Source organism: Chrysemys picta, chromosome 4 (genome assembly GCF_011386835.1).
Source record: "Chrysemys picta bellii isolate R12L10 chromosome 4, ASM1138683v2, whole genome shotgun sequence".
NCBI lineage: Eukaryota > Metazoa > Chordata > Testudines > Emydidae > Chrysemys > Chrysemys picta.
Window position 1 is genome coordinate 15,693,857 of NC_088794.1, and position 25,439 is coordinate 15,719,295.

At 47.9% G+C, this 25,439-nt stretch overlaps 1 protein-coding gene across 7 annotated transcripts in view; it reads left to right on the forward strand.

Annotated features, from left to right (window-relative positions):
- LAMB3 (laminin subunit beta 3) overlaps positions 1–25,439 on the forward strand; it is a 62,248-nt gene that overhangs the window by 19,478 nt on the left and 17,331 nt on the right. For all 7 annotated transcript variants that reach the window (XM_065591477.1, XM_024108359.3, XM_065591478.1 and 4 more), the window contains exons 4-12: positions 15,514–15,628; positions 16,944–17,017; positions 17,697–17,888; positions 19,217–19,280; positions 19,792–19,985; positions 21,226–21,346; positions 22,103–22,291; positions 22,409–22,564; positions 23,824–24,020. In XM_065591477.1, the coding sequence (XP_065447549.1) occupies positions 15,514–15,628; positions 16,944–17,017; positions 17,697–17,888; positions 19,217–19,280; positions 19,792–19,985; positions 21,226–21,346; positions 22,103–22,291; positions 22,409–22,564; positions 23,824–24,020 (1,302 nt within the window). The remainder of the gene's footprint in view (positions 1–15,513; positions 15,629–16,943; positions 17,018–17,696; positions 17,889–19,216; positions 19,281–19,791; positions 19,986–21,225; positions 21,347–22,102; positions 22,292–22,408; positions 22,565–23,823; positions 24,021–25,439) is intronic.

A 25,439-nucleotide genomic window follows, 5' to 3' on the forward strand; every position in this document is an offset into this window, starting at 1 on the left:
ACAAAAGCTTGTTTTATTTATTCCCATTTTATTCCCTTGCACGCTCTTTAGACAACTGTGTTACGTGACTTGTTCCGTGCCAAATATTGGCAGATTTAGAGTCCATTTTGCAACCTCAGCAGTGGTCATGTAATGAGGGGTTACTCTCATTCTGTCTCCCGTGTTGCTCCCTCCCCTTCGCCGGCCTTCTGGCCGGTGTGTACTGTCTGATTTTGGTGCCAGTGTGAATTGTCCCAAAGTGCGCTCTTTTGCAATCCCAGTTGGTCTCTTGATGCTGGCGTCATCCCAAGCCCCTGGTCCACGGTCTGCTTCCAGTGCTCTGAGTGTGACTCCCTCTAACCTTTATACTTCATACCCACTGGCTGCTAGTCAGGGCCTGAAACTCAGGCATAGAGCAAAGACCAGGAGGGATGATGCCATATATAGCAAAGAAGGGTGAGAGAGGAGGGAAATCTGACAAAACAAAGAGTTTGTTGGAAAAATACTTAGAATTTGGGAGAGTTTAGTCAGCAAAGGAAGTAAAAGCGAGAGAGAATGAATTAAAACAAATCATTGTTAAGGGAAGGTTGGTGCTGCTGAAAGGAGACCAGGGCGTGATGCAGTAGCCATTGATGTCAGCGGGAAGAATCCTATTGACTTCCTTGGGATTTGGATTAGGCCCCTATATCGTTTATTTATTTAAATATCCAGCATAGTATTTCACGGGGGGAAAGGGTATGTTCTTGACTCGTGTTAGCTAACATGTGGTAACTAACATGAGGTAAACTCCTGGTGAAGACAGCAGTTTGTATTTTAACTTGTGTCAGCAAATCGTGGTAAAGACTAAGGGAGAGTCGAGGGTTTGCCTTGAGCTGCCAACGTGTCCAAACTACAAGTTGCCTTGTCTTCACTAGGAAAAAAGGTGTGTTCTTACCGTATGTCTGCTAAAACAAAGTAAAATCCTAGTGGAGATAAGAGGTCTCTCTCTAACACCCTCTCCCCCCTCCCAACCCCACTTAGATGCCTCCCCCCTCACCTGGGACACCACTTCTATGAGTGATGCAGGGAGGGCAATGTCCATGGTGCATTCATTCCTTGGCCTGCATGCACAGAGCCAGTTCCGATTCAAACACCTGGTGGAAATTGTGGCCCCATTGAAATCCATGGGAGTTTTGTCATCGATTTCAATAGGGCCCGGATTTCACCCCATTGATGAGGGCTCTCATCCAGCCATGTGGCTAAACACATGAATAGTCCCATTGACCTCAACAGGCTTAAGAACATCCATACTGGGTCAGACCTAAGGTCCATCTAGCCCAGTATCCTGTCTGCCGACAGTGGCCAGTGCCAGGTGCCCCAGAGGGAATGAGCAGAACAGGTAATCATCAAGTGATCCATCCTCTGTCACCCATTTCCCAGCTTCTGGCAAACAGAGGCTAGGGACACCATCCCTGCCCATCCTGGCTAATAGCCATTGATGGACCTATCCTCCTTGAACTTACCTAGTTCTTTTTTGAACCCTCTTATAGTCTTGGCCTTCACAGCATCCTCTGGCAAAGAGTTCCACAGATTGACTCTGCATTGTCATGGGGTGGTCCCCTGAGGGGCCTTTCCAGCCTTGGCAACTCACCACAACAAAGCCAGGTCTCCTTCCCCACCACTGTATTTTATTGTATTTTTACTACAGGTGTATGGGTGTTTGTGTGGGGGGGGCTACTGGGTTCTCTATGTATGTTTACAGTCCCTAGCCAGCTTCCCCACTTGCTTTTGGGAAAGGGAACAGAACTAGCAGCATCTAGCCTGGCCTCCTTCAGCCTTCGATCAGGCTCCTTTCTCTGCTCTCAGCACCTCCTTCCTGTTTGCTTATATAGTCCTAGCTGCTGGGGATGCTTCCACGCAATTAGCCCCGAGTGGTATCTGCACTCAGCTAATTGGCCTTCGGCCGACTGCCTGTTGTTCAGTCAATGCCTGGTTCATGTAATCGGGGTGGATGGGGTGGATTTGAGTGACGGGGGCTCAGTTAGCCCCTGAGTCGGCGCACCCCGTTACAAGGCTTTAGATCCTTTCCCAGAGTCACGTATTCCTGTGAAGACTGGCTGAGCAAAAATGGCTTGCTTGGCTCAACAGCATGGGTTGATGATATATTTGCCCTATGTCTGATGTGTCTTCAGTTCTCTCCCTTTCTGGTCATAGAACCTACATACCATATTAAGTTCAAAATCTCAATTCCCCTCTCCCGCCCTCCCGCCCCCCCCAAAACCTCTTTATTTATATTTGTTATTTGTATCTGGTGGCAGCAAGAGGCCTCAGTCAAATCAGGGCTCCATAGTGAGAGACAGTCCTTGCCCCAAAGAGCTTGCTGTCTAAATAAACAGGATGGGCAAAGTGTCACATAAGGAAGTAGCACCTGAGGCACAGAGAGATTGTGATGTGTCTCAGGTCTGTGGTCACACAGTGAGTCAATGGCAGAGGTAAACGTTGAACTCAGACCTTTCTGACGCCCTTTCTGAGTTATAACACAAATAGCAGGTAGGTACCTAATTCCCAGTGAATTTTAATGGGAGTTAGGTGCCTAGCTAGTTTTTTGTTTTTGTCTTTGAAAATCTCCCCCTTAATCATGAGATCACCCGTTCTTGAGAGCCTGGGGCAGTGCTGTGGGCACCTTGCTGCTTCCTTTGATATGACAGCAGAGGCAAAGATGGTGGGGCACTGAGCTAGCGGTGCTCCTCTTGGAATCTTTGGAATTTTCCTGCATGGCTACAGAGTATGTTAGGCATAAAAACATAGCCTGGGTTTAGAAATAGCTGTGAGTTTGCTGTTCACTCTGTGAGTTGGTTACTGAAGCACTCCAAGTTCCTTGCACATCATTGCAAAAATCTTTTGAAATGTACACAAAGTCTGATAGAAACAAATTATGCTTCCACATCTATGAGGTGCTGCTCGGGGTCTCAGCTTTGCATGGTGAGGCAGTTAATCTGTGAGGATTACAGGTGACCCTGCCACCCTAACTTTCTCAAGAGGTTTATCGTATGAAAGACCTTGAATATTAAAACCTTGTTTGCATAAGGTCAAGGATAGTTCCTTCATTATCTTGCTGGGCAGTCAATGCATAACAGCCATGAAGAGTGAGAAGACATCTTTATCGTAGTGAGATACGGAGTGATAACAGGACTGTGTAACATGGGCACGGCAGGTGACGAGGTGTGAAGTGATAGATACACCTAATCCCCAAAATGCAGGGCCAGGGGACTGTAATACAGGGGAGAATCCTTGAATGACAAATGAGAGCTATACATTGGCAATCTGGTGAGGTGCTGCTGCACCTCGTCCATCAGTCTTTGGTTTACTCATAGAACCCATCATGTTAGTATCTAAGCACTGAAACATTTTGGCTACTGCCAAATAGACAGAAGAATATCAGTAAAAGGGAATGTACCAATGATTCCCAAACTGGTCATCTTATTGTTGCCATCTGATGGCTGCTGAAGTATGCAGGCTATCTGAATTGAGTGTAGATCTCAGTACAATTTCTGTATCACAGAAACCCCAATTGGCCAAGGACTGAATGGAATGTAGAAAGTACACTCCTCTGTCTAACCCCACCAGCTCACTTCCCAGAGGCCACCCAACAGCCATCTGATGGTACAATAGTCCTTGGACAACTTAGAACCAGCAACCTCATGGGGAAAGACTCAGCATCCCTTTCCCAGTCCCATGAGTCACCAAGCTTCTTTTCATTTGTGACCCAAAGCAGAATTAAACTCAGCTTTTCTCTGGGGAAAGGCTAGTTCTAAGGCATTGCTTTGTAATGCCTTGGACATAGAAGGTGTCTATATCCATAACTGCATTCTTATTTCTGTCCTTCTGACGGTAGAAGCCTAGCATTGTGGGATTGGTTTGCCAGAAAACATTGATATGGGAATTGCAGTGGCTAACCTTTTCTTATTCTTCTTCATATTGTCTTTGCTTCAGTCCTACAAAGGATACATCTCAACCTGTATGAGTCACACAATGGGAAAACCCATTCCTATTGGTTTTCCCTGTTCTCTGTTTATGCCAACTTTAGCTGAGCTGAGCTGCAGAAACGCTAACCATTACATATGCTTCTAGACAGCACAGCACCCTGCTTGATGAACAAATTACAGCAGAGTACCATACATCAGCTTAACACCCTAACAACAGACTTTTTTGCGTGTGGATAAACAGCACCGTATGGTTCCTCCAGATTGTTGTACTAGCAGATTGTAAATCATGTCTTGCTGAGGGAACTGAACTGACTCTAAGCAAGCAAAACAGGCAGGGCCGGCGCAACCCATTAGGCGACCTAGGTGGTCGCCTAGGGCACTAACATTTGGGGGGCGGCGACCGCGGCGGCCAGATCTTCGGCCGCCCCGGTCGTCGTCGGTATTTCTGGGAGGGGGACCTTCTGGCGCCTCTGTCGGGGGTGGCACCTTCTGCCGCCTAGGGCGGCAAAAAAGCTGGCGGCACTCCTGAAAACAGGTGCCCACACGTTTGCTTTTCAGAAAGACTAATGAACTGAGTGTCGCCTAACTAGACCCAGGCACTTCTATGAGATAGCTATCTATGAGATACCTGTCCAGCAGGTGCTCCTGGCAGCTTGCAGGGTATTTTACCTTTGATTCCAGTCATGCAATGTCTACCTGCTGACCTCCAACAGAGAGCAGGAAAGGGGTCATTAGCAGGCCTTTGGCATTGTTTAGTCAAGGATTGTCAATAGTCGCCCCATGGCAGTGAGGCAGGAGAATCAGCGGCATTTACAGATTATGGTAGAAATGAAAATTTATTGCAGTAAGAGATGAGTAATGAGCACCTTACTAGGGGCATTTTTGGAGAGATAGCATAGCCCTGTGGTTAGGGCACTAGCCTAGGACCTGAGTTCAGGTCCCTGCTCTACCACAGACTTCCTGTGAGACCTTGGGCACAACTCTTAGCCTCTCTGTGCCTTACTTCCCAGCCCGTGATGGGCCCATGTAAATGCCTAAGATGGATAGACAGGGGTCTCTCCCTTCAATATCTGAAACTTATTGGAAAGTATGTGAGTGTTACACACCCAGATCATGGGGTGAATATATCCTGTCACTTTAGTGTTTTGCACATGCCTTTTCAATTATATCTAGCTACTCTTTATAATCAAAGATGTGAGCCTCTAATGTTTATCATAGTTAGTGTAACTGTAGGAGCTAATCTCATTCTGATGAATAGTTACCTGTTTATTGAAACTTTTGCCTTGTTAGCATCCAGTGGCAGAGTATTCCACAGGTTAACGTTTCATGAACAGATATCTCCTTCTGCCTGTTTTAAATGTGCTTCCCTTTTAAATGGAAATGATGCCCTTGGTTAGTTTTGATACATGCTTGAAGGGAAACCTCATGTGTGTTCTTACTTGATTTTTGTTTATTTAATCCACTCCCCTTTCATCCTTGAAACCAATGGAAAGAATCATTCCTGGGGTAAAGTGTTATTCCCCAGGAAGAAGGGTATCAGATCTGGCCTGAGGTGGTTAGAAATGTATGCACCACATGTCTGTTCTTGCTGAGAACAGGCTTCATGCTGTCCCCAGATACCCTATGGGTGTTTGCCACTAGGCATGTTTCTTGATTAGAAATGGTTATGATAAACCTCCACTGTGGAGCTGTGTGTTTACTGTGAGAAAGCAGGAAGGAAGTCATGCTAAAATATATAGAGATGATTAAGCTCCCAGGAGGAATATATAACCCATATCCTGAAAAGATTGTGCTCTTGTCCTTGAGTGACATCTGGTTAAACTGCCAAACTCTCAATATGACAATGAATCAGACCCCAAATGAAATAGGCTCAGAGCAGCGTAACGCTCTTGTCACAGCAGCGGGAGCCACGGTCTCATTGGAATATTTATTCGGGGAAAGGCACAGTGTAGTACCTTTAGACAACACCGAGACAAGGATGGGTCCACTGGAAACAAGCAAAGCCGATTCCTTGATTTAAGTGGTACCTTGTACCTTGTCCAGCAGTGGAATCAGCTTATCCACAAACTATGTGGAGCACAAGAAGCAATAGTGCAAGTTTCCTGCACTATTCCAGAAAGCGTGCCTCAGCTGTGAGGCTGATGGAGAAAGACTAGGAATCAGAGGGGAGTTTAGTGTCTACATCCCATTCAGTCCCTGGCCTCTGCTTTGATTGCCAGCAAAGGAGAAGAGCTCTGTGTAAGCTCAAAAGCTTGTCTCTCTCACCAACAGAAGTTGGTCCCATAAAAGATAAATTACTGGTCCCACCTTGCCAACAAAGAATCAATCACAAGCCACCTAACAGACTTCACTCTGGTTACCAGACAGCAATGATTTTTGGCCAGTACTAGCTTCAGAAGACAAACTACTTAGCTCAACTCAGTAGTTCTGTATGCAATAACAAAACTGTTTTCTCTTGTTCAGGTTACTAGGGAAATTCCGTAAGTAGTGAGAGTGAATGTTGCTTGGTTTCGGGTGTCATTACAGACCCCAGAGTTTGTCAGGTTTGCTGGAAAGCTTGCCAAAACCTCAGCAAATGTAAGCCTACTTTGTAACGAGTCTGGGCAGAATTATGGCTTCAGATGGAATCCTGGGGCAGGTTGGTTTTTTTGCAAGGGATTGACTAAAAGCGCAGCCTGGTATCCAATTGCCCCAAACTTGGGGGTTTGGATAAAACAGGTCCCAGATCTGATTTGCCCTGGGTTTTGATGTCACTTTGCCTATTTACAGATAGGGCAAAGCTGAAACCCTTTATACATTCATAGAATCATAGAAGATTAAGGTTGGAAGAGACCTCAGAAGGTCATCTAATCCAACCCCCTGCTCAAAGCAGGACCAACACCAACTAAATCATCACAGCCCGGGCTTTGTCAAGCCGGGCCTTAAAAACCTCTAAGGATGGAGATTCCACCACCTCCCTAGGTAACCCATTCCAGTGCTTCACCACCATCCTAGTGAAATAGTGTTTCCTAATATCCAACCTAGACCTCCCCCACTGCAACTTGAGACCATTGCTCCTTGTTCTGTCATCTGTGTTCTCCATCCTCTTTGGAACCCCCCTTCAGGTAGTTGAAGGCTGCTATCAAATCCCCCCTCACTCTTCTCTTCTGCAGCCTAAGTAACTCCAGTTCCCTCAGCCTCTCCTCATAAGTCACGTGCCCCAGTCCCCTAATCATTTTTGTTGTCCTCCGCTGTACTTTCTGCAATTTGTTGACATCCTTTCTGTAGTTGGGGGCCCAAAACTGGACACAATACTCCAGATGTGGCCTCACCAGTGCTGAATAGAGGGGAATAATCAATTCCCTTGATCTACTGGCAATGCTCCTACTAATGCAGCCCAATATGCCGTTAGCCTTCTTGGCAACAAGGGCACACTGCTGACTCATATCCAGCTTCTTGTCCACTGTAATCACCAGGTCTTTTCTGCAGAACTGCTGCTTAGCCAGTCGGTCCCCAGCCTGTAGCAGTGCATGGGATTCTTCCGTCCTAAGTGCAGGACTCTGCACTTGTCCTTGTTGAACCTCATCCGATTTCTTTTGGCCCAATCCTCCAATTTGTCTAGGTCACTCTGGACCCTATCCCTCCCCTCCAGCTTATCTACCTCTCCCCCCAGCTTAGTGTCATCTGCTAACTTGCTGAGATTGCAATCCATCCCATCCTACAGATCATTAATGAAGATGTTGAACAAAATCGGCCCCAGGACAGATCCGTGGGGTACTCCGCTTGATACTGGCTGCCAACTAGACATGGAGCCATTGATCACTACCTGTTGAGCCCAATGATCTAGCCAGCTTTCTATCCACCTTATCCATTCACCCAATCCATACTTTTTTAACTTGCTGGCAAGAATACTGTGGGAGACTGTATCAAAAGCTTTACTAAAGTCAAGATATATCATGTCCACTGCTTTCCCCATATCCACTGAGCCAGTTATCTTGTCATAGAAGGCGATCAGGTTGGTCAGGCATTCCTCTTCCCCCATCCTTTTTCAGACTTTGGGGCTAGATAAAATCAAACTGGGATCTAAATCACCTGTGGTTTTGCCAAACCTGACCCTGTCCTCCTTGCCTTACCTCTGGTTCTGACTTGAAATGATGTGAAATGTAACGATTTGGGTTGCGTTTCACGTTCAGCTGCCTACTTGAATCTTGGGAGCTGGAACACGGACAGCATATCGGGCAATATTTCTTCAGTGCTTTTTGTTGAAAAGCTTAGGGCGTCTATGGTTTGATGGGGTGCTTTACGGGCGTAATGAGACTATCCAGCCTGGCATAACTTATCCATATATGTGTTGTTAATGGGGAATTAAAATACATGGACATAATATATTACGTAACCCAGCTTTATTGGCAGCCCTTGTCCTGACATGACTTATTCTGGTTACTGCTATTGTTCCTGAGAGGCCTATATGTTTAAAAAAAAAAAAATCCCTGCAGTCTTTCAGCTTCTCCCCAGATAAAACTCAGACCGGCAATAACTGTTCCCATAATAGACCTCATGAAAGGCCCCAAGAGGGGAAGCTGGATTTTGGCAGCCAAACTGACATTGATGCCTCTAGAAGCTGAGTCAAAAACGTGACCCTAAAGTCAAGAGGAATCATGGGTCTCCATACTATGGCCAGAGGGGGCTGGCGGGGGAGGAAGTTTTCCCTTTTTGCTGAGAGATCAGTAATTCTAGTTTAGATTGGTTTCTGCACCAGGAAGTTCTATTTTTAGGGGCTGTAAGCCAGTATTACATTGGCAGCTAGAGCTATTTAAAATATTTCTGGTCGGTCTGTCAGCTTAAAATTCTCTAAGTGGCCTGATAACCTCTCCCCACCCCTACCCCGCAGTGCGAGGATAAGCAGCAGCTGGTTTACAAGGTCACCGGAGAATGAGACCAAAGTGGAGGTGAGCGAGGATTGCAACAGCTTAGTTTTGCCTTTGTATGAAAGAGTTACTGCTTTGGACACTCTCACAAAGCACAAAAGCATGTAAATACTTACATTCACTTAGAACATGTGCAAACCAGCCACACACACACAATCTCTGATACCCCCACACAAACGCTATGTCCTCACTTGAGTGCATACAATCTATCTACAGGTATCTAATCTCCAATCTAATGTCAGGGGCAAATTTTCCCTCGGTCTCCTTTTGTGAGCATAACTTGTGCCTGAATCTGTATGCGCCCAATTCAGTTGTTGTCGTGAATCTGAGAACCTGGTTAGAGGTGCAACTTCTCATGTTCAAACCCTCAATTCGACTTGTGCCTGCATCCACAAGCCCGGTTATGTCCTAACACCGCTTTGTGCCTAAGGTCTCATCTGTGAAATATGATATTATTATTCGCCTACCTGAAATTGCTTTTTGGGGAGGTTAAATGAATTAATGTTTATAAAGGGGTTTGCATTTCTATAACACTCTTTAGCTCAGGATTGCAAGGGATTATTACTGTTATATAGTCTAGAACCTACTTGTTATATTATAGTAGCACATAGTGGTTGTAACTAAGATCGGGGCCCCCAATGTTAGAGACTGTACATGCACAAAGCAGAAGACAGTTTCTGTCACAAAGAGCTTGCAATCTGAGTAGACAGAACAGAAAGTTAGGAAGGTGAAGTGACTTGTCCAAGATCACACGGCAGGTCACTGGCAGAGCTTGGAACAGAATCTTTATCTCCTTCTTCCAGTCTAATTCCCTATCCACTAGACCACATAGTGTGGGAAATGCACCTAAATGAATCTATATTGAAAGCCATGACAGTGCAGTGAAAGAGAAGTAGACAGAAAAAGGAGGATTTTTCTGGGTAAACCTCCTTTTAATCAACAGTTCTATTGTGATATCCGGTAATTCCCTCTGTCCTGGGGAACTTTGAGACACATAGTTTCTGCTTTCAGCCCAAGTCTCTATAATGGCAAAATGCTCTTGTGCAATGCAAAAGTTACCCAATTTGTCCCGAGCCAGCGAAATGTGGTTTCGCTTCCAAAGTTAATTTTAGCTTTCCAAAAAAATAGTTGTTTTTTTTAAAAATGCGAGTGAGATTTCAACATTCCAGGCTGCTGCTTCATGTAACGATTATTTCAGTCTCCAAGTGCGGACGTGTTCAGTCTGGCTGGGAGGCACGGGGCACTCAGCCAAAGTGGCTTGGCGTTGCTTTCGGCCAATGCCAGCCTCCGCTGGGATTGCAGCAGGCAGACCTTTCACACAGTAACAGAGTTATGTTGAGCAAAAACAGGTGGGATTTAAAGAGCTCCAGGTCACTGAAGCACCAAGGGAAGGGGGGGGGAGCCTTTGCCAGTAAATTGAAACAGAAGCTTTGCTTAGGAAACAGCTTCTCAGTGATTCCCGAGCTGAGCTTCAATGGTTTCAGTCTGACCCAGACATTTTTACCATGGCTTTATGTGGAGCTGTGTTTTAAAAAACAATTAAAGCTTGATTGTCAAAACCTAGCATTGTGTTTTAGCTGCTAGAAGCTACTTGTGCCGAAGTCTGTGTGACACGGTCTTAACAAAGCTGAGTGCATAATTCCTAATGAATAATTTAGCTGATGAATTTACTCTTCCTTTCCCCTCAGACTCTCTGTGGTCGCATCAGAAATTTTCTCACATTGAGAACGTTTCTTATGTTGAATCTTGATTGGAAATTGTTCACTAATTTTTGCAGATAATCCCTGGTCTGTAGCTTCTTGGTGAGAAGTACATTATGAGTAATCAGAATCTGAAATCTGAATTCTTTTATTGGACACATGGTATTTCTCTGTTCCCTGACTGGGTGAGCGTAACCCTTACTACCAGGGAACTTTCATGATTATGCAGTTTAAGGTTGCTTTATTCTTATTAAACATGTTTATTAGGGTAGTGCCTGAGGACCAACCAAGACTGTCCTGTACAAAAACAGAATAGTTCTGCTCCAAAGAGCATCTAATCCGCATAGACCAGACAGACCTGGGGTGGGGGAAGGGGTATAACACACAAGTATTGCAAACAATGTGATGGTGGCAAATGGCGTGTCCAGTTCCACAACCTCTTTTGGGGTGGGTTTAACTAGGAGGAGATTGTCTAACTGGAAAGAAAAGTGAAGGGAGAGGGGATGCCAGAGGGAAGGCGGGTAAAGAGTGCAGGGGAGAAGAGGGTCAAGTATGGAGAGAGCTAAGGGGAAAAGATTGTGAGGGAGATGGAGGGCGAGGGTTGGAGCAAACAGCCAATCGGTATCGGGCAGAGAGACTTCTCCGAAGGTCCTTGCTTTGGCTGCTTCTGCAGCTGCTCCCACTGGCTAAAGTTTCTGGCTGGTTCCACTGTGCAGTTTTCCCCCCAAGGTGTGGGGTAGGAGGGCAACAGCTGGGTCCTCGTTTACCCAGAGCATGGGGCAGCTCTCTGGTACAAGGGGTGCTGGGGACAAGGATTTCTCTGGTTGAGCACCCTTTTACTCTCTCCTTCCAGGGAAGCAGTCCTGCTTTCGCTGCTTCTGCAGCTGCTCTGAATACATGCACCATTCTGTGTTGTTTACAATATTAGTTTAAGATTGGCTGTTTCTACAAATATTCCTGCAAGTAACCTCCTGTGCTAGGATATTTGCAGAAAGTGAACAGAAAGGATGCAAACACAGCTGAAGTGAATCCATTTAAAAATAGGAATGAATATTCACAGAACCACCGTTTGCAATATCCACGTAGCTCTCTTATCTTAGTGGAACCCAGATCTACCTGCAACTCACCTGGTTTTGGACTTTATTACAAATTAAAATCAAGCCACAGACTATATTCAGATCTGGTGTAAGCGGCTGCAGCTCTATTAATTTGGAGTTTCATTGTCTTCAGCAGAGTTGTGTCAGGCCTTAATCTGACCTCAGGTTTGTGAAACTTTCAAGCAAATCTGGGCCCAGTGTTGAATAATAATAATAAATAATAATAATAATAATAATGGAGATATCCCATCTCCTAGAACTGGAAGGGACCTTGAAAGGTCATCGAGTCAAGCCCCCTGCCTTCACTAGCAGGACCAAGTACTGATTTTGCCCCAGATTCCCAAGTGGCCCCCTCAAGGATTGAACTCACAAGCCTGGGTTTAGTAGGCTAGTGCTCAAACCACTGAGCTATCCCTCCTCCCATAAATCTAGGGCTGATTTATGGTTTTCCATTCAAAACCATGCTCGGCTTCATGTGTTTCCTGATAAACCCAGGCAACGAATGACAGATTTGGGTAAGGATTTTCCTTTGAATTTTTGGCTTTGTTTATACCCCGAACTGAGGGATAAGTCACATCCCTCTATGGGATAGGGAGGAGAGGAAGGAAGGCCCAGTAGTTACGACACTAGCCTGGAACTTGCTCTTCCACAGACCCCATCGCTTAGTCTCTCTGGGCCTTGTTTCCCACCGGTAAAATGGAGATAATGGCATTGACCTACCACGTGAGGATCTATATGCAAAGATTCCAGGATTGTCAGTTGGTCTGTGGGTCACTCTGAAGCCTAGAATGTTTATTGAATCAGTGTGAAGCAATGGACCCGCTACAAGCATGGCTGAGAGCTCTCTAATGGAAGTCTCAATTTGCCTGCTCCCTATCACCTGTAATACCTGCCAGCCATCGTTCCCTCCCCACCGCCAGGCCTTTCCATGATGCCCTTTCTACATCAGTCCTCGTACCTCTGTTAATCCAGGCATTTATACCATGCGTATTACCACAGTATCTGAGCCCCATTCTGTCAACCATGTTAACATCCATCTCAGCTGGGATATCCGCCTACAACTGAATTACCCCCTCTGTAAAGTATTTCCTCCCGTGCAAACCAATTTTCCCCATCAGCCCTGCTGCTGCTCTGTCAAACCTTGTTATCCTGTTTCCTGACCCTATCACTCCCCTCCATCAAATTCTACTGCATGGATTTCCATATACATGCAACCAAGCCTAAGTGTGCTTCACCCAAAAGGCTTTCCAAAAGTAACGGCGTTAGCTTTGCCCGATCACTCTTTCCCTGCATATTTGTGGGCCCCCTTAAGTCCCTGTTTCTCCCCATCTCTAGAAACCAGCCTGTAATGGATCCCTTGTACATACCCCACATTGCCTGACTGCAGTGTCAGTTTGCTTCTTGAATTACACTCTCAAGGGATGAACTTTGGTCCGCTTGACTTTCCACCCAGTAACCTTTCACCCACTAAGCTGTTTGCACTCTGCTCCGCTGACAGGGAGAGGGAGCAGAGGAGGCTGGGCTAAGATGTAGCATTTTAGATAAAGGCCTTTCTGTTCACCCAAATAAACAGCCCCACTGGATTGTGTGGAAAAGGCTCACTGACACTGAGAACTTGTGTCTAGAGCTGGTAGAATTTCTTCAACAACAAGTTTTGTAGTAAAAAAATGGGGTTTTGTTGCAAACAAGTTTTTTGCACCAAAAAAAAAAAAAAAAAAAAAAAGGTTTTGGCTAAAATATTTGGGATTTTGTCAAACCCCCCAAAACTGGTTTTCAGTTACCAAAAAATCCCCACATTTTTTATGGGGGAGAAATACATATTTTCCTGATCAGCTTGAATGATATATATTCATCACCAACATCATGACACCATCTAAACACCCTCTGTACAGACACTCAGGCTAAGATTTGTGTTTGCATTTGCCACACACCAGAACCCAGAGGTGTTAAGTTGAGTCTTAAATGTACTGTCTCCGGGGTATAAAACGTCAAAATAAACACACTGCACCCCCCTTCCCCACATGCTTCAAATCTGTCAAAACAAATTCAAATCATGCCACTCACAAGGGGGCCCGGGGGTGCTGTGTAGACAACACGGCACCATGCAGAATAGGATTCTGGAGTTTGTATGAGCCAAGGCTTCAGAGAGGGTTGCCAGTTTTGGTTGGATGTATTCCTGGAGATTTAATCACATGACATAATCTTTAATTAAAGATTAATCTTTAATTCCTGGAGACTCCAGGACAATCCTGGAGGCTTGGCAACCCAAGCTCCAGAGCTTGCAGGACCAAACCAATCTGCTACATCTGCTCACCCGCCACGTGCTTTGTTTCAGCGTTCCATTTGGCAACATCCCCCTCCACCACCCAGGCAGGTTGATGGTTCATGTAACATGGGAAACAGAGAGCAGGAGTATGATTAGTTGCTTTAGAGTGACCAGATGTCCCGATTTTATAGGGACAGTCTTGATATTTGGGGCCTTGTCTTATATAGGCGCCTATTACATTTGCTCTGTGGTCACCCTGAGTTCCTTACTGAGAATTCTGCTTTACACACATCCCTCAGCCCATCCAGTGCAGCCGTCAGCTATGGGCAAGGCCCAAAGGCATCTATCACTGTGGAAGATAACAGACCAGCTTTGCAGTCTTTTCTCTGCACTGAAGAGCTCGTAGCTAAACAGGGACATACTGGGCTTCATTTCCTGGTGCGGTGCAGCTGCATTGCTTGTGTAGTTGGGCCCTAAATCCAGCTGAACTACTCCAGGGAAGATTGCCTCTGTCTAAGTGGTGATTCTCTGGTGAGACAGAGCTGCTCTAGGGATTCTTATGCTACTCTCCTGCCAGGCTGCAGGTGCGGCTGGAGGAAAGGAGTGGCTGGGACAGCCCAGTGCCATGCTGATGATTCGTGGCATTTTGTGTAAGTCAGAGTGGCCTTTAGGCTCAGTGCAGGGGGAACAGCCCCCAAGGTCAGGGGAAAGCCAGGTGAGTTTTAACCATCAGCCTCTCCGGGTACAAATTCCATCAAAAAGCTGGCACGCCATGAGGCAGGCTTGACTAAGTATAACTCGGGCTACTCGGGTTATAAACTCTTTGGGGCAGGGATTGTCGTGCGTGTGTCTGTCGGTTTGTGTGTGTGTCGGGATAGCCAGAACTATGGGGCCCCGGTCCCTGATTGGGGGTCTCCAGGCCCAACCACCATACAAATAAATAACTGGAAAAACTGAGTCCCTTCCTCCCTCCTGACCTCATGGGATTTACAGTCTCATTTCTGGGCTGAATTCTTGGACGCATCGCCAGAGCAAACCTCCGACACCTTTTGGAGATGGCTGACAACTGCCAGCCTTTACAGAAGCCATTGCATCAACATGCTGCCCAGCTGCTCCGAAATTCAGGCCCAAGATGGGCTCCCAACAACAACAAACACACCCCAAATTAGCAGCTGCTTTTGAAAACTTTGGCCCAAATCTCACAGGTTGTTTATTGAGTGTGCGGAAAGCTGCCATCTCGAGTGTGGCCATTTATCTGAATCTTATGCACCACTTTTCAATCTTGGGTGGTTTGTTTGAGTCTGAATGCAATAGTCTCATGGTGCAATGCTGGAAAACCCTGTTTTTCCCCTTAGTGGTTTGGTGGTGGCCAGCAATCTGAGCAAAGAGATGGTACTTATTCACTTATGTTCTCTTAGTCCCGATGTAATAGAACATATGGGTTTATCTCATGTCCTCCTGCCAGTAAGGTTATAGAAATAGCCCAGAGTGCTGCCAAATCTAGAGATTTTGCAACAGAATTTCGTTCCCACTTGCTACAGAGTCTGCAGGGCCTTGTACATAGTCAGGATCTGATGTTTGCCTCCTTTTTCCTTTCAGTGGAGGATGAAATGCTGCCGATGCGACTCCCGAGAGCCTCATACTCACAACAGTCACCAGGTGGAGAACGTACTTTCCTCCAAAGGACACATGCGCTGGTGGCAGTCCCAGAATGGTAGGTACCGGATTCTCTTCCAAGCTGCTAGGATCCATCCCAGAAGCTGCAGCTGCCTTTCATGGACACCTTATGCAGGGTCAGTTTTGCCCTAGGCGAAACTTCCACCTTGCCCCCCCCCCCCAGCCCTGCGGCAGATCCCCCCCTCCCCCGCCCTGAGGTACCCTCCCCACAGTAGTCCCCCCCCTGCTCTGAGCCCCCCCCCACGGCAGCTCCCCGCCCTGGGGAGCCGTGCAGCAGCTCCCCACCCCAGCTCACCTCTGCTCCACCTCCTCCCCGAGCATGCTGCCCCCGCTCTAATTCTCCTTTGCGGCGCCAAACAGCTGATTGGCGAAGTGGAGCGGCGACTGTGTGCTCGGGGAGGGGGCGTAGGAACGCTGTAAAAAAAATTGGGGGCACCGCTTTTTGGCGCCCCCAAATCTTGGTGCCCTAGGCAACCGCCTAGTTTGCCTAAATGGTAGCACCCTGACCTTATGGGTGTGATCACTGATATCCTGGGGAGATATAGCTAGCATTGCTTGCTTTATAAATTACAGGCAGCTTATTAGCATAATTACGAGTCTCCATTACGGATGCCTTAAAAGATTTCAGGGAAGAAACCCTGGCACATGATCTGCTAGGACCATATCTATAGCTCTCTATACAACTGGTAGGAAAGTGGGGTTGGGAAACCCACTTCAAGTCCCTACTCCCTGCATTGGGCTATTGTCTGTTCTGGTGGGTCTCTGTGGCTCTCCACTCCTCTGAAATTCCACCCTGCACCTGAGAAATCTTCCCAACAAAAGGTTAATCCAAACTGATACATTTTTACAAAAAGTTTCTGTTTTGACAAATTGGCATCTTCTGATTAAAAAAAAAAAATTAATCAGAAAATCCCAGACCAGCTCTCATCACAACAGTGAAACTCCTCACACTCCCCTTTGGTATAAAGAATCCCACGGAAATCCAGGGATTTTTGTGGATTTACACCAGCTGAGGATCGGGCTCCATGAAGGGTCAGCTCTGGTTGTGGGTTTGGATCTGGACCTGAACATGCCCAAAGTGGTGGTTTGGCTCTGGGCTCCAGTAGGAACCCATCACTGATGCAAACAGAACAAGAGCCCTTTAGAAAGCACCAGCTTTTCACCAGAAGGATGCCAGTGGATTTCCGAGAGGCCCCAGTGGCTAATAATGATGGACATGACAGGGTGAGGGTTGTGGAGTCCGCAAACAGGGTTTTGGTTTGGGCAGGTTACAATGACCTGGCTCTGATGGGTGAAGGTTTTGTTTTTCTGAGGTCTGCAGCTCTGAAAACTGCCCTTTTGTGTCTCCTCAGACGTGAACCAAGTCTCCTTGCAGCTGGATCTCGACAAAAAGTTCCAGCTCAGCAGCATCATGCTGGACTTCAGGGTACGTGAGCAGCTTGCGCTTTAGTTAGTGGGTTATAAGCTGTGCTGGGAGAGGCCCGTGGGCCCTTGCAAGCAGAGGAGAATGTAAACCCGCAGCCCCCTCCAGGCTCCAACTGAGACAAACAGGCAAACAAATGTCTCCGCCTGGGCACGAAGGCACCAATATATATTCTGCTCCTTCCAGAGGTTGGTTTATTATTGCTTTAAAAAGTGTGTTTGGAAACGGAGTGTGAAAACACACAGATGTGCACACATGCCCCCACCCTCCTTCCACTGTATTTGTAAGATTGGTTTCTTGATTCATCCAGAAATAATTGGCTGTTTTCTAGAGGTGACTCAGTGATCTGCAGCCTGGGCATCCCTGTTGGTCCCTGACCAGGTCAGCCAACCAGCCAGGAGGGAGGCCATGAGCACAGGGAGAGGGGTTGAGTTGGAGCAGGCTTCAGGGGAGGCTATGTCTAGTGGCAGAGGATCGAGAGGGAGCTGGCCCACGTGGCGAAGGCTTTGTAGAAGGAAGTAGGGCTGAGAGGGGGTGAGTTCTGTTGTGGGGAGGGAAGGGGAGATGCATGGAGAATCGGGGCATCTCATGTGGGAGAGGGGACTGAGGAATTAAAAATGGGCTTCTTGCTCTGTGTGTGCTCAGCACTTCTGCGATCTCATCCCCACCCCCCCTCCTCCAGGCACCTCTGCCTGTAGGGATGCTGATCGAGCGCTCCATCGACTTTGGCGAGACCTGGACCATCTATCAGTACCTGGCCTCTGACTGCGCCGCCACGTTTCCACGGATCCCCCTAGGCTCCCCCCAGAGCTGGCAGGATGTGCGCTGTCAGGAACTGCGGACCCACCAGGGGCACCCTCTGCACGGGGGGAAGGTACGATGTCTGTGATACTTGTTGCCTTAGGTCCACATGGAGGGCCAGGTTAGCAACCTGACAGGACCCAGAAGGCCATAAAATAGAGCAGACTGCAGCCACGCTCATCCTGAATATGCAGGAGCTTCCCATGAAAACTAGTGCTCCCAGCATGTGATGCTCTGTCTTGGTCCAAGCAACAAGCCTTTGGGAGCACCGCTTACTGGGAAGTGTAGATTCTCTGGGCTGCACCTTCATATTCAACATAAGTACAGCATGGACTGATTATGGAAACCTCTGGTTGCTTATGGCCCATGGACTGGAGTTGGCCACCCTGCCATTTCATAGATTCACAGGTCAGAAAGGGCCAACATGATCAGCTCGTCAGAGCGCCAGAATAGCACCGGCCATGGGATTTCGCCCAGTAATTCCTGCAGTGGAGGGAGTTGTTCTTCCCCATTGGGTTAAGTGGAAAGCCGGGAGATCTGAAAAGGAGAGGAGAAGCTAGGGAGGGACACAATGCCCACTGCAGGCTGTTGAACGAAGTGCAGCTCTGTGATTAACGAACCAAAGAGCTCACCTCCACTCTCTATATCTTCTTCAGACGTTAATAAAACACGGGAATGTTGTTGCCCTATTTACATGCTCTGGGGGTCTAGCCAAGTGGTTGTTCAACTTTCTTATTGTGCAGACACAGAGCAAACTCAGAGCTGTGTGACCATCTATTGTTCCAACACCTAGCTTCCCCATTTTTACCTTCTCAACTCCCCAGTAGCCCTCTCTCCTTCCCAGTAGCATTCTCTGCCCATAGTCTATAGTTTGACCCTGGCATCACCCAGATGCAGCGAGAAGAGAACCTTCTGCTGATGTTCTGCAGGGTGGTGAGACTGGCTAGGGAGTGCCCTGCGGGAAGATTCATGCGCCCCAAGCATAAAGGCACCTACTGACTTGTGGGCAGCTGGGCATTTTGGTGGAATTGTTGTTGATTCCTCAGCGACGTTAACCTGCCCTTCAGCATGGTCCTCAGGAACTGCTACTCTTCAGAAGAGTATCAGAGGGGTAGCCATGTTAGTCTGGATCTGTAAAAAGCGACAAAGAGTCCTATGGCACCTTATAGACTAACAGAAGTATTGGAGCGTCTGATGAAGTGAGTATTCACCCATGAAAGTTTATGCTCCAATACGTCTGTTAGTCTATAAGGTGCCACAGGACTCTGTGTCGCTTTCTCCAGAAGAGGGAGCTCCAGAGCAGGCATTTCATTGTTTAGATGGTTGGGAGGTGAAAAGAAAGACCCATATTTTTTTTCCCTGTAACTATCTTACATGTTGCTTCTGTGTTCTTCTCCTCAGGTCAAATTCAACCCCCTTGACCTGGCATCCGGCATCGCCGCATCTCGCAGCCAAAGCATCAGTAGTATGCACAGTTCCTCATTTATACCTGGGGGAGGGGGGTTTCCCAGGGTTGCTTGTGCAAAAGGAGAAGATTGTAGGCACTAAGCACCAGGTGGAGGATGCTGGTCCCTGGAGATGAGTCAGTCTTTGTAAAGCTGTGCATGACGTGGCGCTGCGAGGTGCTTTGTTTCCGAAGCAGCTTTTAATGCTAGTAGTAGGTGCTGTGCGGGCACCTCTATACAATGAACCCACAGAGCAGGGACAGCCCACACAGCAGCGATCTCACTTTCCCTCCCTCCCCCGCAATGTCCCACAGATATGCTGCAGACCGGCCATAGAGAGAGACGTACATCCCATGGGTAGGAGAATACTTCAGTCTTCTCTGCTCCTTGATCTCTGTCCTGATGGTGCCAACAAAGGGGCCCAGCTAATGCCAGTTGTGCCATGACTGGTTCTCTCTGCCTCATTCGCTTCCCTGCCGGCCTGTGACTTCAGCGCTACTTCCTCCTCATTTGTCCTCTTCTCCCATACAGACCTGGGAGAGTTCACCAACCTGAGAGTTAACTTCACCCAGCTACCTCGCCTCCCGCAGCAGGGCTACCGCTCACCCAGCGCCTTCTATGCTGTGACCGAAATGCAAGTTCAGGGAAGCTGCTTCTGCCATGGACACGCAGACCGCTGTACTTCCTCCAGGGCCCCGCCCACAGACCCCAGTGCCATGATGCAGGTGAGAGCACAAGGGAAAACCAGGAGACAAGTGCTTTGCTGTGTCAGTTCTCAGTACCATCCCCGAGTTCTAGTTTTAACACCAGGCTCCTGCCCCAGTCCTGGCCTCCACTGGGACTAGGAACTGTCAGTGTTGCTTCAGCAGCACGATCAGCCCTTAGGAGGGAGGGAGCGCTGCACATTGCTTAACGCAGGCCCCATGCTAATTGAGGGACAGTGCTGATCCATGTTGCCTGAGCTAGGAGGATGGGGGGAATGCTACAGGATCCAAGGAAAACAGAGCTCTTTTGCTTGCTCCGTGCAAAGCACACTGTGTGTAATGTTTTAATGCACAAAGAGGAAGGCGGAAATGTCTACGAAGTGGTGCTTGTTGATTGCACGGATTCTTACTCGGGGCAAATCTATGCTACAAAATTAAGTGGACCTAAGTTACGTTGACTTACAGCCACCACAGTAATTAAACTGCTTTTGCATGTCCACACTACGCTCCTTGCATCGGCGATGCGTGTCCTCACCAGGAGCGCTCGCACCGATTTACTGGCATTGTGGGGCATTGTGGGATGGCTTCTGAAAGGCAAGTTGATGTAAACAATGCAGTATCTACACTGACACTGCATTGACCTAACTACGTCAACCTAAGTGCTCCGCCTCTCGCGGAGGTGGAGATAAGTCGAGGTAGTGGGCGAGTTACATCAGCGGGAGCAACATTTTAGTATAGACACTTACAGAATGAGGTTGACGTAAGCTGCCTTACATCGACCTACCTCTGTAATGTAGACCAGGGCTCAGGCTGCACATCACAGCGGTGAAGTGAGGGTGTAACTGCAACTTTTGCCACTGCAAGCCTTCACTTTCCCTGGCTCCAGGAGACCCAAAAGCTCCTAGCTGACTCTATTTCATACCTAAATGACATTCACCAATACAGTCTTCTGCCTGCTGGCATATGTACTAGTCCCCTGCCATTAGATACCTGGCGTAGTTGCTGGGAATTCATGTTAACAGCATCAGGCCCTATCTACACGTATTTCCTAGAGGCAGCTTGTCCCCATGCTGCTCTGGTCCTCACAGACTGACAGGAAAAAGAGGTGAGTCTAACTGGGGAATGAGCAGTGGGACCAGAAGGAGTAGCTACTGCTAGAGGTGTGTGTCACAGTGTGTGTGTGTGTGTGTGTCACTGTGTGTATCACAGTGAGCTAACAGATTGGCAGCAAATAGGGTGTGAAGTTTTGTCTCTGTTCCAGGTTCACGGACACTGTGTGTGTCAGCACAACACCGCCGGCCCACATTGCGATCGCTGCGCAGCTTTCTACAATGACCAGCCTTGGAGACCCGCAGAAGACCGCAACCCCAATGAATGCCGGAGTATGTCTGTCCACCGTCCAGCCATTCTTTTCCTCTCTTACCCTCGCCAAACCCATCAGACCAGTTGAAATCTGTCTGATGTAACTCTGGGGCTGTGGCTGGGCAATGAATTTAATTCCCTTTATATTTTATTATTTCCCATCACCATCTAAAAATGGGTGGCTCTCACCAGTAGACCTGACCCAGAGTGAATGGCTTTTTCTCCCCCATGCTGTCTATGCTCAGCTTGGAAAAGCATGCCAAGTTCTTGTGGGTACAACTAACTTGGACACTGAGAATTTTCTGAATCTTCCTAAAAAGCGAATTGCATTGCAATAATTAGAGCGGGGCAAAACTCTGAATCCATTCATCCGAACAACTTGGGGGTTTAGAATAATAATAGACCTTGATCCAAACCATCCCAATATGGCTTTTGCAAAACCAGTCCCAGAAATATCTGCTCCTGTTATTTATTTTATATTATGCTATATTAGGATTGCTGTGGTGCATAGAGGACCCAATCAGGGTCAGGGTCCTAACATGCTGGACAGCCCTCCCCTAGACTTAGTCCCTGCCCCAAGGAGCTTAACCTCAGCAACAGCCTCCCTCAAAGACACAACCTGGCAGTGCCCACTTCCAAATGCTACGATATAGTTAAGAGCTATTGTGAATGTGATGCACGAGGATCGAGTGCCATCTAGTGCTGAGCTGGAAGAACTCCAGCCGCTGGTGGTTTCTGAATGATCAGCGTTTAAACGGGATGTTCTCGCTTTCTAGGGTGCAATTGCAACGGTCACTCGGAGACGTGCCATTTTGACCCAGCTGTGTACCAAGCCAGTGGTGGGGTGAGTGGAGGTGTGTGCGACGACTGTCAGCACAACACAGTGGGGAGGAACTGTGAACGCTGCAAGGCCTACTTTTTCCGCAACCATCGACAAGATGTCACCCATCCAGAAGCCTGTCTGCGTAAGTGGCATTCCCTGGGTGCTGGCCATCTCCTTGGGAGACCTGCCTCTTCCACTCCCAGCGACTTCTCCGTGGTCTCCTTGTCGCTGTTGCTTATGTAAGGTGTGTGTTTTTCAGCTTGCGAGTGTGATCCGGACGGCACGGTGCCTGGGTCCAGCTGTGACCCTCTGAACGGACGCTGCGTTTGCAAGGAGAACGTGCAAGGGGACCGCTGCCATCTCTGCAAGCCCGGATTCACCCAGCTCACCAATGCCAACCCCCTGGGATGCCACAGTGAGTGAGCACAGAAACTACTGCCACTTTCTAGAAGATGCTTTAGTCAGACACATGTTACTGGGCTGAATATAGGGGCAACAGGGAATTCTCTGGCCTGGGTTATGCAGGAGGCCAGACTATGTGATCAAAGGGTCCTTTCTGGCCTTGAAACGAATGAAACTAGGAAAGCAGATGCACACATTGGCTTTAGGAGAAGGTGGGTTTTTAAGGTGGTGGGGGAACATACTTGTCTGGATAAATTCAGAATCACTCTGCGCTTTCTGTCAGTGCTTGAACCTGGAGCGGAGGCCTCTTCATGGTGCGTCCCGGCTGCCTGGTTCCAGGGGCATAAGAGAAAGGTGGGTCCAACCCAGCCCTTTTATGTGGCTTCCCGGAGAGCTTTGAATGAGATCTGCCTCCAAGCCAGCCTCAGTGTGGGGCTTGCAGAACAAAACCCCGGCCAGTGAAGGTTTTTGAAACCCAGCCCTGCAGTGGCTGTGTCCTAGTCTTGAGGAAGAGAACTGGTTTTCAGCTTGGCAACAAGCAGGGCCCTCTGGGAGCTGATGAGAAAACCTGTTCTGCTGAGCATCACCGGCTGGTGGTTCAGAGCGTGGGGGTGTCATGTACTCACACCCTTGGGTGCTCATTTGAACAGAGCCAGGACCTCCAGATCTACATTCGCCCAGGGCTAGTCATGTGCATCTCACACTGGATTCTGCAAATGCCTCAGAAGCTGCTAAAGACAGTGCAGTGCTGGGGTGAGGTGGCATCTGTGCTACAGCAGGTGGCAGTGTGGGCTCAGGTTCAGTCATTGGCATGGGGAACAAGATCAGCAAAAGGCTGGATGGAATTATCTCCATCATGCACTAGATAGGGCTCAGGAGGGGAGAACAGAGACCCCAGGGTCATAGAGACTTTGGAGTCATAACCTCAATGTCATAGTGCATTGTCTGACTGCACACTACTGTATTAAACCAGATAAGTAGCACTGATGTCACCAGACTCTGGCACAGGGGAGGTGGTATAGAAGCTGCCTCCTTTTGTCTCTGAATATTGAGGGAAAGGCCTGCAGAGACTTTGTCCCTGTGCTGCCATCCTGTGGATCCCTGAACTAGTTCCCCTCTTGCACCCTTCCTGCATGCTCATTGCCCCTTTAAAGCAGACATCCCTTCAGGAATCTGGCCCCCCCAAGCAGCCTGACTATCCCCCTGGCCTTGGAGTGGTCATCGCCCGGTTCTAATGACAGCGCTGGCTGAACAAGTCTCCTTGCCTTTCAGAATGTGCCTGCAACATCCTGGGGACACGCCAGGACGCGCCCTGCGACGACGAAACAGGAAGGTGCTTCTGCCTGCCCAACGTGGTGGGAGCCAATTGCGATCAGTGCGCTGCCAATCACTGGAAGATCGCCAGTGGCCAAGGCTGTCAGCCGTGCAACTGCGACCCTCGCAACGCCTTCAGCCCCCAGTGTAACCAGGTACAGACCCCAGATTTCAGCCTAGGGAGCTAACTTGGCAGCAATAGCGTGGGAATCCTGGGCGTGGACAGGCATTGTGCTACCGGGTCATTGTATCGCATGTCACGCTGCCGGGGAGCACTTTGCGCTCCATCTACCCCTTCGGTAGCTGCTAAAGCCCTGTGTGACCATGGCTGTGTAACAGCACTATTAGCTTGGTGCCGTGGGTGGGATGATGGGTCAGGATACTAGGTTAGCACTTGAAAAACCTGGGTTCAGTTCCCTGCTGTGCCACAGATATCCTGTGTCTCCTTGGGCAAGTCACTTAGTCTCTCTGTGCTGCGGTTCTCCATAAGGATTACAGCCCTCATCGAGGTGTTGTGAGGATGAATACATTAACAGTTGCGAGGCACTCCAATATTGCAGTAACGGGGACCATATAAATTCCACAGATAGGCAAATGGGGGGCAATAGTATTCATTAGAACTGGCTGAAATTTTATGAATTTCAAAATGTTGATGAACTTTCTATGGAAAAAAAATTAGGAAAAAAATTCAGCACAATTTTTTGCAGTTTCCTCTCTTTCCCCACAGTTTTTTCAGTCAATTCTAAAAATAATCCTGTTAGTGCTGCTGGCACTGCTCTTGGCTTGAATGGAGCTTTCTGAGAAGGGAACTGGGCTGGCTGGTTTATTAGAACAGCTGAGGATGTCACAAGCAGCAGCACAAGCTAGGGCCCCTGCTGTGTGCCCTGGTGACATGGTATTGTGCCATCGAGTGATCGCAGAGTTGAGACCGCTTATTAGATGGTCTCATCTTGCTGCTTTTCTATGGAACCTGCCTCTCCCCTTAAGGAAAGGGCTGCATCACATGTCCCTAAAGCACCCGGCAATTGTCTGTAGTCCATCATGCCCTTCATAGAGTGCAGCAAGACAAACCAGTAATTACAAAGACAAGGCTAAGCCATTTGACAGGTCTGCTATTTAGCAAAGAAATCCTAATAGGAGCTCTTAAGATGTGGGAGAAGGAGAAGGGGGACTAATTATCCTAATTAATCCGTGAGAGGAGAACAAGGAAAATTCAGGTTATGTATTGGGAAAAATATGCCAATTCTAACAATTGGAGATGGGTCCTAAAATCGAACAACTGGGACCACGCTTTGTGAGGATTCAGGATTCGAACCCAGATCCAGTTTTTGTGGTTGATTCCTCTATCCTACATAAAATGAAAACCTGAGGTCTGAACATCTCGAACATGGGGCTGTTTGAAATCTGGAATCAAAATTATTTGTTTATTATTTGTGTTGTAGACATCCCTAGGGGCTAGCTCAGATTGGTGTCTCGATGCGCTAGGAGCTGCACAGACATGTAATAAGACACAGTCCCTGCCTGGAAGAGCTTACAGTCAAAACAGAGGATACTGACAAAGGGAGGATTATTAT